The 13,052-nt window shown below is 37.3% G+C and overlaps 1 protein-coding gene across 4 annotated transcripts in view; it reads left to right on the top strand.

Moving 5' to 3' along the window:
- LOC128867901 (BMP-binding endothelial regulator protein) overlaps positions 1–13,052 on the top strand; it is a 161,911-nt gene that overhangs the window by 105,251 nt on the left and 43,608 nt on the right. For all 4 annotated transcript variants that reach the window (XM_054109504.1, XM_054109505.1, XM_054109503.1 and 1 more), the window contains one exon: positions 5,507–6,141. In XM_054109504.1, the coding sequence (XP_053965479.1) occupies positions 5,643–6,141 (499 nt within the window). In that variant the 5' untranslated portion in view covers positions 5,507–5,642. The remainder of the gene's footprint in view (positions 1–5,506; positions 6,142–13,052) is intronic.

The following is a 13,052-nucleotide window of genomic DNA, read 5'->3' as shown; positions in this document are numbered from 1 at the left end:
AATGGATCCACTACGATAACCCAAAACGCAAAAAATCATGGGGTTTGCCCGGCCACGCATCAACGTCGACGGCCAAGCAGAATATTCACGGCAAGAAAATCATGCTCTGCATTTGGTGGGATCAGGTCGGCGTCGTATATTTTGAGCTGCTCCAACCGGGCGAAACAATCACGGGGGATCGTTACCGACTGCAATTGATGCGTTTAAGCCGGGCATTGAAAGAAAAACGGCCGGAAACGGTAAAAAGGCACGACAAGGTTATTTTGCAACATGACAACGCTCGGCCGCATGTTGCTCAACCTGTCAAAAAATACCTTGGAACGCTTGGCTGGGAAGTGTTACCCCACCCGCCGTATAGTCCAGACATAGCTCCCTCGGATTATCATTTGTTCCGGCATATGAGTCTCGATTTGGCGGACCAGCGGTTCTCCTCGTACGAGGCTACCAAAATATGGATTGAGTCATGGATAGCCAAGCAGCGGCCAGAATTTTGGAGAAACGGCATCCGGAAATTGCCCGAAAGATGGGCGAAAGTTGTAGCTAGCGATGGCCAATACTTCGAATAAAATATTTTGTACCGTTTTTTCACAATAAAGCCCCAAATCTTCGAAAAAAACCTTTAAAACTAATTCAACCTCCATTTTTATTTCATTTTATTTTATTTTATTTTATTTTATTTGATATATTGTACTTTTATAATTTTATTTTATTTTTCTTGGTTGTTTTTTAGCTCAATATGTATAATAGTATAGTAATATATAGTATGTTTTTTTATTTAATTCAATTAATTTTTTGAATAATGCCAAACTCACTGCCTGTTAATAGTTTTTTCAATTATTGCGTTTACACACACTTAATTCCCAACATATTTGTCTATTTTTAACATTTAAACTTCGCATTCTAAAAATATGTCGAGTGGTTGTGTACGATAAAATTAGAGTGTTCGTGTGAATAAAAAGTGTGTACAAATAGGCGAAATAAGCAACAATTATTCTACCCTCATTTGCACGTTGTCAAATCTTCTGTCATTTTTGAATTGAACCATTGAAAGTCAAGTAGCCTCTTGGTCAATATACGTCAATCAATGTGATCATCATCAAAAATCCCAGTCATTGCCGCACACGCACTTGAACGCACGCGACGCACGAAATTCCACTGATCAATCTTAAGTTTTTATTGAGAAAAAATTTGAAATATTGTGAGAAAATTTGATTCTGCACGCATTCACTTAAAGAAAAATTTGTATTTCCTGCGGCTAAATCATCCCATTCCCTCCATTTGAAATTCTATTTTCTTGACCGCAGGGGATGCTTGACTTATCTGTCCTCTCAATTGCTCACTTGAGTGTTAAATTGGATGTGCGATCTTGGCTAAATTTGTTGTACAGTCAAGGTGGAGGTAAATATTTATTTACTTGAGAATCATCAGCCTTTTAAGTGGCTCTCCTTGCCTGACAAATAATTGCTAAACACTACGCAGGTACTTAAGTTGCCATTCGCAATTCTATTGAAGCAAATCATAATTCCCTCACTCACTCTAATGAGGCAAAACTGTTGAGATTTGGTTAAAGAGCAACTCACTGAGTTAGTCACAGATTCATCGAAAGGTGATTACTCACTTTATCTTGTTTTTTGTTAAATGAAAAATTTAGAATCTTCCCAGTTTCCCAGAAAAATATACATCCCACCATCGATCTGGCCAGACACACGCTGTGAATAGATAAAACATGGTTACGTTATTTTGCACCAGAATCCAAGTCAGAGTTACAGCAATGATTAGAATCAGGTGAACAATCAATAAGTCGGCATCGAAGTTCATAGTGAGGAAATATCATTCATATATTACCCTATCATCTGCCTAAGAGTACTGCGGTGAAAGTTCGATACAGTGCCAATTTACATGTTCAGAAACGTGGAGAAATTGTGCAGAAGGGTCTTAGAAGCAAGAGATTTTATGTAATTAATCACACACAGAATTGCTCATACTTGGCACACAATGTTGTAGTTTGTTTTTGTTTTTTTTTTTGAAGACGAAAATAAATAAATTTTTTTTTAAAGATATGTATATAAAGATGTATGTGTGTTTAAAAATGTATTTCATCTGAAAGGAACTGCGTAGAGCAAGAAGGAAAACGAACTATTTTTTTGTGCTTATACGCCTCACATATTTTTAGTAAAATGTCGTAGTTATAGTCGCACAAATTATCAGAAATTATTATTCTGAAACCAAAATTTTTCTATGAGGTTTGTCTATTAAGTAAGGAGACTGACGCTGCTGTAGAAGAAGTTGTCATGCGCCAAACTTCTCCTGGGAACGCATAATCTCTCGCTTCTATTTGTGTATCATACCAGTACAGTTAAAGCCTTCGCTCTCATTATAGCTGTTTATTAAGGTTAAGTGAAACAATAGAGCAAATCAATCAAGCTTTTACCAAAGTGCACTCCGCCACTGTTACAATATCTACCTTATTCACGATCTTTGCGCGAGTACGTTGAAGCTAGGAAAGAGAAAATGGAACGCTGATGAAGCTGATATAAGAGAACTTCCAACTGACGATAAATGTTTATTGGATGTAGTACTAAGTGAATATGTTTGAAATCAAAACAAAATATTTTACAACATTACAAAGGTTATTAGTAGTCACACCTCTTACCCCAGCAGGTGGTTAGAGCCTTAGAGATATTGCATATAAATTCCTTAAAAAGGATATGGGAACTAATTGCTCACACAAATTAAGATGGTTTTTTTTTTTTGGTAATTGCCAAATATAATACCAAACAACACTTTTATTGAATGCCACTGCAGACAGTGTTGCTACCGCCGATGCAGTTCGCGGGTAAGAGTCGCCACCTACGGTCAGTCACTCTAATCTGGTCTTCTGAAATAACGGCGGACCAGGCGTGAGTCTGATTTACCCAACACACAAAAGCTCATAGGAAAGATAAGCAAATCGATCTGCTGCGATTTGTAAAAGTTCGTGTCGGCCAGCGAATTTTGAATGGAATGTTCCACGATGCGATGCTAAGAGTAAAATTGTATTGATTGTTCGTTATGCTAGGGCTACCAAAACAGTGATGTAGACATGTTGAGTACACGGAAGCTTGAGGGCGTAGTTTGATGTCAACAGTGAAGTTATCAGACTTGAGAAGACTTGGCTCTACGCAGCTATAGCTGGTGAGCAAGAAGCGATGTGATGATGCGGAACTGCAAACTGGAGTCGAGCAGCGCATGACATGGTACCCGTATTTTTCTTTCCCCAGCGGGTAGGGGAAAAGAATACGCCCGGGGTAAGGCATGCCTATCGTAAAAGACAACTATAATCCGGCGGGAGAAGAAGGGAATCGGCTTAAAAAGCCTCTTATATGCCGAGAACCTCTAGCGGCAGGGCTGTAAAGCTCATCAAGATCGAGAGGGGCGTGAGAACAAATTTTTTAAAATAATTTTTTTATTTAGAAATAACTTCTTTTTTTTCAAAAAACTTTTTTTTTAATAATTTGTGTTATGTAAAATAATGAGGCAATTTTGTATGTGTGTCCAAAAATTTTGGTGATTTTACAAAAATAGCAAATTGTAAAAAAAGCTATAGAATACTAAACAACATATTTTGGATTTTCAATAATATTTGTTCGTTTTTTCGATTGTGTTTTAGAAATAAAAATATAAATTGTTTTCGATTTATCAAAAATTAATTCTCACAGCACACTATGGTCTGAAATTCAAATTTTCTGGCATAAATTAGAAGGAGTGGTACTAGGCCATTGAAATTTCGCATACAGGTTATATATGACTTAGTTAAGAAAAATTCCAAGAATGGATGAAATCGGTCATTCTCCAGGTGTACCTCCCTTGGACCTATAGCAAAAATTTTTGAATTTCAGCTCCAAAAATTGCGATATCTTAACGAAAATTGGTAAATATGTTATTCTCGTAATACGCAACGACGATACCGAAAATAGTTGAAATCGGCCAGTCCCTAGGAGTACCTCCCTTAGACCTATAGTAAAAATTTGGTTTCATAAAATGAAAAATTTGCATATGATAGGCAAAAGTGGTCAAATAATTTTATTATCCAAATATTTATACATATGTTTTCACTGAAACAATTATTTTTATAATAAGATTAACTGTACATCTGAAATGAGAGAGAAGTTCTTTAAAATAAATGCTAAATCACTTTGTTTTGATTTTTTTGCCGCAACAGTAGCTGCATGAATCAAAAAATCAACATCGTCATTGTTTTCACAAGAAAGATCACTTGCCAGCTTCCTCTTCAGCCGATCTTTTGCATCTGTGAAGCTAACCTTTGGTCGTCCTGCTTTACTTGAACAGGGTTTTTCAAAATCATTCTCAGAAATTTCAATAATAGTTGTTGCGGAAACCTACTGGGGGTATTTCTCTTTGAATCTATTAACCATACGATTACATTTTGATAATTTTTCGCTAACATATGCTAATAAATTGTGAATTTTTTTTTTTCTTATTTCACCTTTTTTCTTTAAACTTAACTCATTAGTATTAGTTTTGCGATCGATCCAAACTCGAAGCATTTCTTCGTGTTGGAATTTAAAGGTTGCTGAAAATTACAAATATACTTAAATGGGGCAAAAACGGGCAAATGTTACATACATGATTTTAAAGAACATACCCCAAACTTCCACCGAACACAAAAATCTGGAACAATACGGGACAATACACACAACTTTCACTCCACAGAACACAGGTTAATTCGAAATTTTCGGTTAAAAAAGCTATTAAACAAAACCCCACACTATACAGATATGACACAATAAACCGCATTTTTTTCATTAAGTTAAAAATCGATACCTTTCTTATATTCTTCTATTATAAATTTATTTCTTTTTTTTCCTTTTTAACTATTATCGAACAGCTGTTTTCTTACAATATTTTACTGAACTGTTTACAAGTTTGTTGTTGCTTCAGAAGCATCATGTTTTACAGCTCATATTTAGAACAGAGTTGCCATATCCAGATAATTTTTTGTATATTTTAGATCACTGAAATGTCTCAATTAATACTGCGCACCTATTTTTTTGAAATAAGAAAAAAAAATTTTGGATTTATGCCAAAATATTTGAATTTCAGACCATTGTGCAGCACAGGGATACATTTCTTAAGGCTGAAACTTGGCAAATTTTTATCTTGAATTGATTGCAATTACCAAAATCTGCAACTCTGTACTGTGAAAGAAAAATGTATCACTTCAAGATGTTGTGAATAGCGAAAGCTTCTAACTTTCTGCTACGAATGATGACAAGAAAACAAGTTTTGTTTCCCTTGATTTCATTGCTCTTAATTAGAGATCTATTTAAAATTTAAATATTTGCCTAAAATTGCAATTTTAAAAATTATTTTTTCCTACTAAAACTTTGGAATACTGTTAGAAGTATTTCAATATAAAAAATGTGAATCACAAACACAAACCATTTTTTCTACAAATTTTATAGGCATAGCTAATATATTATTTAACCTTTTTGCTTTATTTCAGGCCGTAATGAGGTTATAAAACAGCAACAACCAAAATTCAACCCACTGAAATGAAAAGACGCTCCAAAGTTTCGCTATAAATCGTATAATTCTTGTAAAATACAAAAAGGAATAAAAAAACAGTGCAAAGCCATCCGATGAGAAAAACCCTTGCAATGAACAAGAAAGGGCGAAGCTGGCAAAAGCCGCAACGACGGCAACCAAATCAACGACAGCATGTAATTAAAACAACAACAACAGCACAAACCACAACAGCAACAACAACACCAACACTGTTGACAATGGACAACGAATTCGTGCGCGCAATGACAGTTGTTGCAGACAACAGTGATGCTGTTGGTGCTGCTGCTGCAGTTGTTGCAGATGATGGCAAGAAGTTTGACTGTTGTTGCGCAAGTGAGGAACTCTGCTCCAGACACGTGCAACGACAACGTCAACGACAGCGACTATGGCCCTCGCAACTGCAACAGCAAAAACAAAACCAACTAGAGAAACAACAACTATGTGAGCAACGTGGTAAACGACATCTGCGACCGTGGCCAGGACAACGGCCAAAGTTCAGCTCATGGCTACTGACAACTGTGCTCATCGTTGCCATTTGCCTAGTGCAGGGGGCACAGGCGGACAATTTGTCTGGTGAGTTCCGCTTGTTGTTGTTATTATTGTTCTTAATGGGTACAAAATTCCGTATGGTTTTGATTTCTCAAGTCTCTCTTTTCCCATTTCACATCTCTTTTTGCGCTAAAAATTGCATATACATGGAAATAAAAATAAATTAAAAATAAATAAATAAATGGAAAACAAACTGGTACTCGTAAAATCAAAACACCGACATGCGCTGCGCATTGATTTACGAGTGGCTCAAGCGATAAGTGCACCGCTGGCTATTGGCTGTTGGCTGTCTGCTCTTGCATAGCAGCAATCCGCTTGCCGCGCGGTGTTGTTGTTGACAAACAAACGCCAAAACATGTTGATTAAATCGCAGATAGGCGCACGTAGTAATTTTTTCTCACAGAAAATGAATTTTTATGTGGCCATCACTGCGGAGTGGGCTTGTGCGTGACTATTGGTGGGTTGGATCCCTGATCGGTGCTCACTGTGTCCAGGGTACAACAAGGAATGGAAAAAGTTTTTGTAATTACGATCGCTCCTCGACAGCTTAGAGTAGTGATCCATGCGCACATCTGCCTTGAAAAAGCGTCTATTCGATAGATGTAGACCTTTTCATTTGTATTGTGGAATAATAGCAAGACGCACACCACAAATTAGAGGAGAAGCTCGGCCAAACCCCAAAAAAAAGATGTGTGTGTCAACTATATATATTTACATTAGGGTGGGTTAGTTTGTATACAACTATTTTTTCGACATCGTTCATAGCAGATTCTGATTTTATATACAATTATATGAAAGTAATTCCCCTAGATCTCTACACACACAGAAGATCTTTAGGTCGAATTGTTGGCCATTGGCCAACTCTACAGCCCATTTCGAGCCACTCAAATTGTAAAACAAACTTTCTTTAAATAATACTAAGTTCATATGGATTTTAAGATTTCCTGAAGTACCACGAATGCTATATTTTTTTAATTGGGCATTTTTTTGAAACGCAAAATTTACTTTGCTAAAAATGCCTTTTTAATTTTATCAAAGTTTTAGTTTGACTTAGATATACAAATAAAACTAGATAAAATTTTATATAATTCGATTTTCGCGATTACTCGAAAAAAATAGATATAAAATTTAATTTGTTTTTGCATACGATGTTAAGAATTTTTTTTCAAATAAAGGAAATCAACGCCATTTTCGATCGACCTCAAACTTACACTTTATTATACTAAAATTGAATGGGATACCCAGACGTTTTCTTACTACTCTGGTTAAAAAATTTTTAGTTAAAATTTGAAGCAACCGCGTCCTGTCTTCCATGTCTTCTGTTAATTTCGTAAAGAAATAATCAAGCGATAGGTCTAACGTCCGTTTGGTGAATTGCTCCACAGACTCTGCCATTTCCGACAACAACTCTCCTTCAATGCTTAAGGACTCACCTTACTTTTTGAGCATTCAGTCATCACTCTCGTCAAAATATCAATTAGACAAAGCCCAGATATTACAAACGCTGTTTCTTCTGATGTTGTGCGGAACAAGGTACTTATTCTTATACCACAAAGCCGGTGCAAGGATCTCCTTTCGCGTAGTTATGAGGTTTTATGCAGCGCATCAGACCACACAGATGCACAGTACAGAAGAAAGAGGCGCTTGCGTGCAGCAGCCTACGTTGTTGTCTGGATCCTCCCAAGTTCACCTTGAGCTGAGATAGCGCCATGGCTACTTTTTCAGTTTCCTCTACTGCTACTCAATATGTGGCTTTTGAGACGATTTTATGTCCTCCGATTGTGATATTAGTAACCTCACACAGCTTTCTTCTGCTTATTAACACTGCCGTTGCGCTAACTGGAGGCTCGCTTCTGCCAAGCACGTTTGGGTTTGTAAAATTACTACGTTTGCCACTTCTGCCACCTCCTTTAAGTATTCACCTACGAGGGTGTATTCCGCCGCATGTGTAAGGGCTCCGATATTTTTTCCAACAGCAAATACTGATTGATACCGTCAGTAAAAACTGAGTAGCAGTCATCTAAAGCTTTGGAGTTTATTAACTGGTTAAAGAGTTGAGTGAATGCTGATTGTATTGGTTTTGGGGTGAGTTTTATGTAGTGGCTACTCCTGGTGATTTACGCCTAACATTTTGGTGGTACTTCGGGTGGTATTGATTTCGTATTTTGCAGGACTTCCAGATTCTCACTTCAGGAATGGAATTCATAAATTGGAATATTTTTGGAATAAGTGTTCAGGGAAACTACACTGAATATTAAAGAGTGTTTAAAACCATAAAATTGTGTTATTCTTATCGAACCGCAATACTTATTGAAAAACCTAGAAATTATTTCGCTAAATGTATAAACTCATCCAAAAGAAATTTTCCCCTCCATTGAACGCTTTTAATTAGCATTTAAGTGCTCCATTATTTATCTAACTCAGAAAAGAGATGAAAAAGCAACAACTCAAACCCCTCGTAAAAAGCCATATAGGTACTAAAGACAAAGTGTGGCTGGTGCATTACAAAACCATAAAGTACATATTTGCATATATAGAAAACTACTACTTTTATATTCAAAGTTTTGTAGTACAGTTGCTCATTTAATTATGCAGTTTTCAATCACAAATAGTAAAATTTATGCCCAAGTTAAAAAAAGTGTTTTTCCACAACTCGAAGTCAAGCGAGAAGCCACCGACAGACAAATAAGCGCGCCAGTTGGCTTCAAAATTTATGAAACGCCCGAATAAATTCAAACAAATTCAGATTAGCTGCCGTAAAATATTTTACAATCACATTTTCAAAAACAAACAATTAATTTAATGGAATGTGGTAAAAACCGTATGCCAGTGTATGTATGTATGTAAGTGTGTTTGTGCGCGTGCCTTGTATGACAGCTAAAGGCATTTTTCCCAATGCACCGCCAACTATTATCGATTTTGAGCGGGTTTTAAGTGGCGATGAGTACCATAATCGATCAATCAATGGCACGTGTAACCAAAAACCGTGGCACTACGGCACCGTGGCCGTGACGGTAAAAAAAGAAAAATCCAAAAATAAACAGTAGATGACAAATGGGAGATTTTTGTGGATTAGTCAAAATATATCGAGTTACATAGGCATTTCAAGGCATTGTTGCTGACACAAATTCAAATACTGGCCTATAATTGAACCGATCTACATACGAGTACATACATACATATGCATTTAGTGGCTAAACGGATTTGAACGAAACTCATATTTTTTGTAGTACTACCTTTTATCGACGAGTTGTTATTGTAACAGCATAAATATTCCCAATACATGCTTAAGGAATATAAATCCGGGTCGCTCCGGTAACGTATTTAGAACCGACTGTGGTGGCTGTATCGTCTCAACTGGCTGCATCTGCTCGCTTCCCTATGACCTAATCTGTCAATCCAAAAAAACGTCGATTGTTTTTAGCTTCATCTCACGAACGGAGAGGAGTGCAATCATCTTGAGGCCTGAATTGTTTAAACGTTGTTTGCATGACAACTTGCTTGTGCTATGCAACGCGTCTCGTGTTTAGGTGCTGTCTTATTAGGAGCTGTAGATCCCACCTTTCTTATTTGATGAAGAATTTCTTATGAATTTCACTTATGAAGGATAAGAAGTTTCACTTAGATATTCTGCAGTTGCGCTTGTGCATTTGTGGACGAGGCCATCTATCCATTTCCATTCCATTCGCTGACCTCAAGTCAACTGCCTTCTTTTTGAATACACAATTAGCGTTGGTCCTATGTGATACTCCACAGTTAGCAAACACATCAGTCAGCTCGTTTCCATGAGCGTCAGTACCGCCCCTTGATTACTTTATAAGCTCAAATTTAACTCGCTTCGCGGGTATATTCAGCTTCAACTTTCATTCCTACACAATTCTTGTATAAGTATGAGTGTTATGAGGGGTTGTTAATCTCTCATAAGCGCCATATACTTCACTAATTAGAATAAATTCGAATCAATTAAAAACAAATAATTTTTTGGTGTTTCTTGCCTATATTTGCTTTTTGCTGTCAGAAATCACATCAGGTGGATTAGCCGGGATCGCACCTTCCAGCTTTTATTAGTTCGGGAGCGGGAAAGTGTTGCTAGCGTCGAAATGATTCAGAAAAGAACTTGTATTTGGGGCGCCATGTGCCTACATACATATGTATGTATGTGTGCCATGAACATTTTTTATTTGCTAACCAAATATTGAAAAGTGAATATATTCCTCCATGCAAACATACATATCTATGTTTGTATATGCATATGATAACAAAATAAAATAGTTTAAATTCTTATGCTTATTTTTTCATTGTTGTATTTGCGTTGCTTTGTAAATCACTTACATATATTTACATATTTATTTAGTTATTATACTTTTTATCAACAAACAATGCCCGGCTCTTCTTCGCTTCGTAGATTAGAGTGCTAATCTAGTATTAACAGTTTCGCGGAACTAAATGTCACGCCTGCCAGATCTCTAAACAAAAAGATAAACAACGTCACTTTTTATGAAGTCAACTGTCTACTTAATTACATATGGATGGTATGCACATATTTTCATAAAAAGTTCATAAAGATGTGTTTGTTGAAGCCTCAGTGGCCGCACAACAAATATGATAAGGTCGTTGTAGCTCTTTGAGTTAAAGATAGATATGCGAATGCTCGTATGCATGCATACATACTTACATATTTTATATTGTTAATTAAATGTTTTTTCTTTTCTTTCTTTTAAAAGTTTGCTATTGGCTTAAACTAATATAGAAAATTTTGATTGTTTAGAAAGGAATGGAAGTGTTGGAATGCTTAGGAATGGAGCCAAATCTTCCGCAAAAAAATGTCAAATATTAATTTTGGGAATAATTTCGTAGCACTTCCGCCAAAAATCGCCTGATCTCGTGTCAAGGAAGTTATTGAGTAAGTTTATAAGAACCTCTTTGTTATCGAAAGTAACGCTCTTCACATGGTTTGACAGGTAGCGGAATAGATGGTAATCGGTCGGAGAATACGGCGGATGCTAAAGAACCTCCCATTCGAGTGCGGCTTTAACGACTTGTGCAACATGGGGCCTGGCATTGTCGTGAAAGAGTGTGGTTTGGCCATGGCGATCGGGTCTTTTCAGTCGAATAGCCTCATTCACATGCTGTAGCTGAGCAATTTAGAGCTCTTTGTTATCCGTGGCACTCTTTTCGAGCATATCTCAGTCCCACCATGCCCTCCCAGTCCCACCAAACACATATCATGACCTTCTTTTGACGAAGATTGGACTTGACTCTCTGACTTGGCCCACCCTCTTCTTTGCTCCATTGCATTTCTCATCTCCCGTGACGATTAGGTACAAAAAGCACTGTTTATGACCGCGTGTTGCTCGATGGTGGGCAAGATACTAAGCAGAAATTTGAAGGCGACATTCTTCGTTCCAGGCTCCTAGTTTTTCGGTAAGCCCCATTGAAGGAAGGTTATTGAAGACGGTTTTATGATCGCAGTACATTTTTTTCGCCAATTCAAAGTCGCAATTTTTGAACCATTGGCAAATGGTTTCGATGCTCACCTATGTCACCTTCTCCATACACGTCGCATAAGTCCCCGGTTGCTCTGACAGCTTTTTGACCTCGATGAAAAGCAAAGAAGAGTAGGTATCGAAAATGTTGCTTTTTTCCTCCTGGATATTCCATTTCTAAGCCTCAAAACTAATAAAAAATCAAATAACTCACATATACAATTAACATAGTTTTGTAGAGCAGGAAGAGTTCTATCGAATAAATGCTTACCCTTCGCCGAACAGCAAACAAATCGTTTTGCAATAAAATAAAAGAAAATATGAAAACGCTATGAACTTATTCCCCCATCCCATATATATATATATAATTGGCCGCCCCATCCCATAAGAGGTTATAAATATAATTGGCGCCTACACCCTTTATCTGGTGTTTGGCCGAACTCTTCCTCCCCTATTTGGGGTTAGCGCTTTGATATTTTCCCACAAATGGAGGGACCTATAGACTTGAGTCGACTCTGAATGACAGACTATTTTTTTATGAGAAGCTTTTTCATGGCGGAAAAATAGTCGCGGGCTTACCATTGCCTGTCGAGGGGAAAACGCTATTAGACAAACTTTTTCTATCATTTTGCTGTTTCATGCACGGAACTTCGAACCAACGTGCTCCCGAATAGTAATCACATTCGGCTACGGCGGCCGGTACTTACCGCCCTTTAAAAAGTGGGATAGCTGGGCTAGCTTTCTATCTGAAACTTCCGCCAAAAAACCCGGAGCAATAGCCTACGTGTCTGATATTCAAAAGGTATTACTCGTTTCATATCGACGCTCTCTCGCAATGCAGAGTTATCACATACGAAAAACCGTTTTGAAGCGGTAAAAACTGTACGTTTCTCCATTTGCAGGAAAGCATCTAGACGCGCACCACAAATTCGCAATCACGCAACCACCTGACGAAGGACGTGCGCACCTATAAGGCCCGCTCGATGCCCACAAGAGCCCGCTTCCGCCACTGAAGGCTTATCTTTTGACTGAATATCTAGTAATCGTTTTCCTCTTATAACATCTACGAATTCTGTTTAAAGTAGAACTATAGGCTGTAATTCACATGGTACCTAGGTCCTTTCCCTCTCTCTCTCGCTTCAATCCAATCTATTCTATTGAATCCAGCCACTTCGTGGGAACTTCAATCTGAATAATGGTCGGCACATTTTTCTTTCACCTGTGAAAAATTGTACCTACATAGTAGTACATAGTGATCTCTAATCTTAAAAAAGCCACATACATATGAAACCCCCCTTTGCATTGGAAGAACTGTAATTATTCAGGAATTATCTTTCCTATCCATTTACATGATAGACCTACAAATAGATTTAGCGATGTAGGTAGGTCACAAATCTTGCAATTCCTTGCACATTGAATATTTCAGTGGCTTGAATGCTACTTAAGTAC

Source organism: Anastrepha ludens, chromosome 6 (genome assembly GCF_028408465.1).
Source record: "Anastrepha ludens isolate Willacy chromosome 6, idAnaLude1.1, whole genome shotgun sequence".
Classification (NCBI taxonomy): Eukaryota; Metazoa; Arthropoda; class Insecta; order Diptera; family Tephritidae; genus Anastrepha; species Anastrepha ludens.
Note: the sequence above shows the minus strand (reverse complement) of the source record. Positions and strands in the feature narration are given on the sequence as shown.